Source organism: Penaeus vannamei, chromosome 10 (assembly GCF_042767895.1).
Source record: "Penaeus vannamei isolate JL-2024 chromosome 10, ASM4276789v1, whole genome shotgun sequence".
NCBI classification, from domain to species: Eukaryota; Metazoa; Arthropoda; class Malacostraca; order Decapoda; family Penaeidae; genus Penaeus; species Penaeus vannamei.
In genome coordinates, this window is record NC_091558.1 from 12,572,718 (window position 1) to 12,580,217 (window position 7,500).

General features: G+C 33.2%; 1 protein-coding gene across 11 annotated transcripts in view; it reads left to right on the forward strand.

Moving 5' to 3' along the window:
• Positions 1-7,500, forward strand: part of LOC113802077 (palmitoyltransferase ZDHHC20-B) — a 42,284-nt gene that overhangs the window by 12,992 nt on the left and 21,792 nt on the right. For 7 of the 11 annotated variants that reach the window (XM_070126326.1, XM_070126333.1, XM_070126329.1 and 4 more), the window contains exons 6-10: positions 216-342; positions 689-912; positions 1,043-1,175; positions 2,541-2,679; positions 5,735-5,836. In XM_070126326.1, the coding sequence (XP_069982427.1) occupies positions 216-342; positions 689-912; positions 1,043-1,175; positions 2,541-2,679; positions 5,735-5,836 (725 nt within the window). Of the gene's footprint in view, positions 1-215; positions 343-688; positions 913-1,042; positions 1,176-2,540; positions 2,680-5,734; positions 5,837-7,238 lie in introns of all 11 variants that reach the window. The other 4 variants (XM_070126334.1, XM_070126335.1, XM_070126336.1 and 1 more) reach the window with 2 other exon arrangements.

Consider the following 7,500-nt stretch of genomic DNA (forward strand, 5'->3'; position numbering starts at 1 on the left):
TATTATTGCGGAAGTGTTAGATGTAATTGCCATTTACTGGTTAAGTGCAAATTGTTTATATATTATTTGTATTGTAACATTAGGATAATTATTTCATGAGCCAGGTTGGAGTGCAACATGTTTTGAGTTCTTAAAGTCTTTTAAGCTCTCACTTCCTCAGAGATTGGTATTGCTTTTACTTTTGAGTATAATTGTTGATTGTTCTTCTTTTCCAGTTCCGACTACCGCCCTCTGAACTAGAAAGGTATGAGGCTGCAGAAAGTGATGAAGTTAGACGTGACATATTGGAGAGATTTACTGAAAAGAACAAACTCCCTGTGTACAATCGCACTATGACAGGAGGTAATTGTTTGAAATGATTTAGTTCTGTTTTTTTTTTTCTCCACCTTCTGCCTTTTCCCATATTTCCTCTCCTTATTTCTGTTTTCCTCTGTCCATCTCCGCTACCCTATATTCCCTTCTCTCCTCTCCCCTTGTCCCCTGTGTTTTCCCTTAACCTTCCTCTTCTGCCCTTGCCCTCTGCCTCCCTCCCTCCCTTTTTTTCCCCTTTTTATCACTCTCTCCGTTTCCCTCCCCAGTTCATGTGGGTATATTTTTGACAATATATTCTTGCTTTCCGTAAATGGGGGAAGTTCAATACATACTACCACATAGATTTTACTAATCAGTATGTTGTATTTCCTTTCAGATATACGTTACTGTGAGAAATGTGTCCAGATCAAGCCAGACAGAAGTCACCACTGTTCAGTTTGTGGAGAGTGTGTGCTGAAGCTAGACCATCATTGCCCTTGGGTCAATAATTGTGTTGCCTTCACAAACTACAAATTCTTTGTCTTATTTTTGGGCTATGCTCTTATTTATTGCCTCTTCATTGCTGCAACCACTTTGCAATATTTCATCAAATCCTGGAAGGTAAGTGAGATGTGGATCTAATTGATGGACATTCTAGTGTCCTTCTTCTCTTGATTGTTATTGATTTTTATGATAAGGTGCAACTTTTATAGTTTCCAAATTATGACAAATGTTTTTTTTTTTCTAACAGAATCAGTTGGGAGAAGTGTCAGGAAAGTTCCACATACTGTTTGTCTTTTTTGTATCCATCATGTTTGCAATCAGTCTGGTATCCTTGTTTGGATACCACATCTTCCTTGTTTCCAAGAACAGGTCCACTCTGGGTAAGTACTATTGATTTGTTATACCTTATCTTCTTACCCCCACCTACTTTGTTCTTTTAGCAATTTAGTTTGTTAATTTCCCATAATCTCTTCCCCAAGTCCCTCTGCTTCTTCCTCTCCTTTTCTTTCTCTATTTTTTTCCCTTCCCTTGTTATTTTGTTTCTCATTTCACATTATAATTTTACAAAAATTACCAAATTTGTTTTTGATAAACATTAACTCACCTGATCCAAGGACCTCAAATGAGGCAATAGACTGTTATCCTGGAGCAGACTCCATTTTATACCTTTAGGTAGTCTGCAGCTCTATGCAATAAGAATAATAAAAGTAACTTGTTATTTGTGGCATTTTTATATTTTTTTATATTCAGTTTTCTGTAACAAACCCTGCCCTGCTGGTCATGGCAGGCAGGAATAGGATCCTAAGCATGGAAATAGTGTCCTCCCTGGAGCCAGTGCTCTTCCTGCATTGTCTCATGGATGGTACATTCCCCCTTGTTTTCCAGTGGAAATAATGTAAAAGCCCCTTCACACTGACATCAATCATCCAACAAGAGCTTTGTGTATTCATGGCAAGGAATTCCTGCCTTCAGCCAAATTTTCATGATGTGATAGTCACATTAACTGGATCTATTGGGTTAAGCAGCAAAACATTAATGACTAAGCAGGAGTATGTGAATGCATAATGACTAAATTTAGTTACCCAAAACAAAATTCCAAAGTAAAATAATTCAAAAACTTCAATATTTTTGACAATTGTTCAGAAATAGAAAAGGTTCCTTTAGAAATGTAAGTAAATAGCTAAAAATTTATCTGTAAGTGTTCAGATGATTTTTTAAAATGAAATATGCTAACAAATTACATTATTCTTTTTTGATTGCTGCAATGTAAGAGATGTTCTATTTCTTACTAAATAATCCCATTTTATTTTTCCTGTTTAATAGCATTAGCAGCTATACTAAAGAAAATTGTGTAGCAAGACCTTCCAATATGGTAGATGGCTGCATTAGTGCTGCATACTTAAATTTTTATCAGTAGCACATTTTGCTGGCTAGATTTATTTGTAGGATAGTATATTATAACATTGTTGATACGTATGCTCAATGAACAATATGAGACCAAGCTGAATTTTATTGATGTCTTACATTAGGACTGTACTTGGTTGTGTGTGTTGGCTTTTGATGTATAATGTTTTAATAATTCTTCGTTGTAAGGGGACTTGCATTTGATCAAATGGTAGAATACTTTGATGCCAGCTTTCAGTTTTGCATAAAATCAAGAATATTTAAGAGAATTAAATGAGTGTTAAATAGATTTTAGCTGAACAATTGAATAGAATGATATAGAAAGCTGATATGTCAAACAGAGTCTTTCCGTGCACCGATCTTCCGCCTGAGTCACACGTGGGTCCAAGACAAAGATGGTTTTAGCTTGGGTGCATACAACAACTTTCTGGAAGTGTTTGGCGACAACAAGAAGTTGTGGTTCCTGCCGGTAGCCACCAGGTGAGTACAGTGGTTGTTTGGATGTATTTTATTGATTACTTCTGTTGTTTTTTGTTTTTTTTTTATGGTTTTTATATTCTTTATCACTTGAGTGATTATTAATAGTAGTAATGAGGATGATGATGATATTGTTATTATTATTATTATTATTATCATCATCATCATCATCATCATCATTATCATTAATATTGTTATTGTTGTTGTTGTTATTGTTATTATTATTATTGATAATATTAGCATTAATATTATTATATATTTTCATCATTATCATTTTTATTTTTTTTATCTATTGTTTATTAGTTGTTGTTTTTTATTATTATTCTTTTTTTGTTCTTTTCTTTTCTTTTCTTTTTTTTTACTTTTTCCATACAAACTATTACTGTTATTATATTTTGCCAGCTTGATTATGCATTTATGTTGCGGAGAAAAATATCTATCCCCAGATGGATATGCACCACCATAAGGGCACTTTATTTGATTTTAGTTAAGCAAGAATATTGGGAGAGAAAGTGGTCTACACGAATATTTCAGGTGAAATTTATATATCATGCCAGTTGTCTTCTTTTTTTTAAAGAGTATCAAATGGGAGTTGCATTTTTTAAAGGTTCAGTTAATGCTTGCTTTTGTGTGTTTTGTGTGCACATGAGTAGTGTGTATATTAAGAAAGGCATGAGTGGACACGGGTGCACACATGTGAGAGAGAGTGAATGAGCATATGCCAGACTGTCTGAGACTCATGCCAAAGGAAAACAGATTTATACTTACTATCAGGGAAACAGCCAAATGCTTGAACATATTCCATGAAAGATTCTTTGGAGGATTGTTCTCCTTAAGTCTCATTCTGTTTTTTACACTATACATGCAAAAGTTGTCACAAATAATATTCTTGAATGAGTTTATATGAACAGAAAAATAATTAATATCAAACATTAAAAGAATATATGATAAATCCCAATGATGTCTTGTGGTTTGGCTAAATTACCTGAATGTAAGATTGAAAGGATTTACATATTACAATACATGTCTACCTACTGTGTAGTGTATTAAAGTATTCATTTTGTATTCTTGATTTTAAAAAGGTCAAGTATATAAAGAAAATGCATTTGTTTTTCTCTTCCTTATTCAGTGAGGTGGTGGGGTGTGGGGTCTGATAAATACATGACATATTTGCACACATAAGGGAAAGATGAAACTTATTAGATATTGAAGAAAGGACTCTTGAGGACTGTGTAATGTCTTTGGAGCTGCATGGCCATTATCCTAATGAAAGAGATTTCCCAGCTGGAGGCCTTGCCACTCATCATAAAAAACCTTCCTTGTATGTGTGTTGTGTATGGCTGTTGTGCTTTATGCAATAGATTTTCTATGGTGTTGGAAATATGTCTTCCTTCGTATTGTTTATTCTCTGTTTGATTTAATATTTCAAATTTTCACTTGATATTATTATAGAATTAGGATTCGTTTCTTACACTTTCTTACACACAGGAAGGCAAAACTAGTTGATTGTTTCCTTGCAAAAATTAAGATACTTTGCTCATAATTCACATATACTTCGTATGTCAGGTATTCAATTAATTTTTTTCAAAAATTCCCTCTTCTTTTTTTCTTATTTTTTTTTTTTTTCTTTTTTTTTCTTTTTTTTTATTATTCCATATTCTATTAGGCATTCTCTTTCCTGTACTTGGCGTGCTTGTCACCTTAACCCTGTTGTTCTCATCTCGGCAGGATGAGGTGGTATTGCAGGCAGGTATTGCTAACTATTTAACCATATTCACAAGCATCAGTTGTGGATCATTCAGTACAAGCCATAGTTAGTCTTTCTAATAAACAAAGAACACCGCATTAGAAAATATCCTTGGATTTGTTTACATCCTTTTTTGCCCAACAGTGTAATGAGAATTGGATATTAAAGGCAGTATCCTACTAATATAGCTATATTTTATGTATAAACATATTTATGAGTAGTTTCTTCTCAATAATAGCATCCTTGTCTGTAAAATGTTAGAAATGTTATTAGAAAATGAAATAATTTTGTTGATTAATATACTAAAAAGGATTTGCCTGTGAAAATTGATATTGCACCATAGGGAAAAATTGTGGATATTAATGGAAACTTAGAGAATAGGTGTTTAACTATGTTTCTGAAACATTGTTTAGCTTTTGTTCCATTAACTAAGAAATTGTGTGGAAAAATAGAGAAGAATTTTTAATTTTCCTTCTCTAAATATTATGTAAATGGTTGCATTATATATTTATATCATATAAAGTAGTAGTGGTCAAAATGTTTGTCAATAATTTGTGGTAGTCAGAGTAGTAACCTTGTATAGGCAGAGGTGTTGCTGAGCATACTTTACATCTTGTAATATTTGAATGAGGAAGCATTAGCTAGATGTAATGAAGGTAGGTCCTAACACTTCAGCCCATACTTAAATAGGAACGAATGCACTATACCACCAAACACATCACTTGCACAGAGCTTTCATTAGGCATAACAAGTAGCAAGTGCTAAGCTTTTTTTTATAAACTGTAGAATAGATTGTCTTGAAATATATTGTAGTATATGTAGACATTAATGGGGTTTTAAAATTGTGTTAATGAGATAGCAGGGGGTCCAGCATCTTAATCTCAGGTTTCTTAGGAGGTTTAACTCTAAATAGAAGTATTTAGTTAGCACTTGTTTTCAGAGGTGGTCATGTGATAAGGGTTATTTAGTTTTTATATTTATGAATAAATATGAATTAATTGAAAAAGTAGTATGTAGCATAAGTGTTTTAAATAACAGAATAGAGGCAGAAATAAAAGTGTTAAAAATATAGATAATTGTCCTGTTACAAAGAGATATTACCAAAAATGTTCTCTGTTTATGTTTGTAATGTTAGTTTGGTCATTATTGTTATTGGTGTAATGTATGCCATTGTTAACTTCTTTAGCAGTTATAGAGTTGAAATATTGTGGATGTTGTGTACTGGTCATCAACGCATCATAAGCAACCTCCATCAATCCCATTCCCAGCGTCATGCCTTTAAGAATATGTACTCTCTTGTTGTTATTCTAGTCTAGGCGATGGTGTAAGTTACCCGGTGCGCGGCCAACAGCCCCCTTCTACTACTACTGCCACCACTACCCCAGTGCAATCCTATGGCAGCACACAGACCAGGTAGAGACTTCCCTCACCCACCCAGCACATGCCACGTCTGGGGGGGGTCTGTTTTCTTCTCAAATGAGTTATAGTTTGACTTTATATGTTATTACTTTTTTTTATTTTCGTTTACTGCATCCCTTGAAAAAGTCCATTCAAATAGCTTAACCTTGATAATCATGTCCCTTGCTCTTCCTTGCTAATTTCTAACTGTTGGTTACTACTATTTGATTTCAAGCTTCTCCCAGAACTCCTTTTGGCAAATAACTTTGTATAATCTTTGGGTTTATTTCTTTGGCTTTATTTTTCCAGTGTATTTTTGAATGCCCTGGTTGCATTTTGTTTAGTATCCTTCAGATCTTTCCCTTTATTTTGTATTTTATTCTTTGCCTTGTATTTTTGGTTTTATTTCATTTCATTTTTCTCTCTCTCTCTATTCCTCTAATACTGTGTATTGTTAGGTTTTGACATCTTTCCTTTATTTCTTCCTCTTATCCTCCTTATTTCGTTTACCCATTCCTATGTTTTTGTTTTCCACCTTCTGTTAGTTCTTAAGATATTTCTATATATCTCATCTATGTACCTTTTTTCTTCAAAGGACCTAATTCTTTGTTCTTTATTCAGTCTTTGTAATATGCTTTTTTTCTCTTCAGTTTTTGCTTATGTATATCCTTCATATTGATCCTTTTTATGTAGTTCCTTTATTCTCCATTATAGATTTTTATTAGTTTACCCTCTTCCCATATTCTTGCTTCCATATCTACATCTTTCTACTATATATTTTTCTTTCTTCAGACTACCATCGTCTTCCCAATTCTTTATTTTCTTACTTGATGAATCAGTTTTTCATATCATGTTTTATTTTGTAACTTCATGATTACGTTTTGATTTTGTTCTTTCCCTCATCCTCATCCCCTTCCCTTTCTTCTTCTTCCTTTTCTTGTCTCTTCCTCCTCTTCTTCCTCTTCTTCTTCTTCTTCTTCTTCTTCTTCTTCTTCTTCTTCTTCTTCTTGTGTCTTCCTCCTCTCCTTCTCCTTCTTCTCTTTCTTCTTCTTCTTCTTCTTCTTCTTCTTCTTCTTCTTCTTTCTTTATCTTCCTATTTTCCCATGATATTTGCCTGACATGTGCTTGTGGTTGTGTGGTGCAATGTAAAAAGTTTGCAAAAGCATATGTAATTGCTTGAAAATGAAGTATTTAACAGATATTTATTTTTTGAAAGGAAATATATCCATGATGCATTGAAGATGATATTTAGTTTAATTTGATGAGCTTTTCTTTTTCATATCATTTTCTAAAGCATGGTCTTGATATTTGTTGTTATGTAACGTTATGTATGTAAAGCCCTAGACTCATGAAAAAAGTTATATATTTCCTAAAGACTGAATCCAGACCTCAATTGAATAGCATTGAACATTCACAGGGAACATACTTGTGATGAGAATGCATGCGCCGCTAATGACCATCCAGACACCATATAACCAAGAAATATACAGTATTCATATATGTTTGAGAAGGCTTCTTCAATTGCAGTTTGCAGCCATCATTGTTTATGCCAAAAGAAATGTTCAAAATAGAAGAAAAAAAAGGATTGCAGATCTTGTTTGATTATTTGCAACTACTTGTAACGTGAAAACAGTTGTATTACTGTAATACCTGAAATATATATATATATGAAATACAAT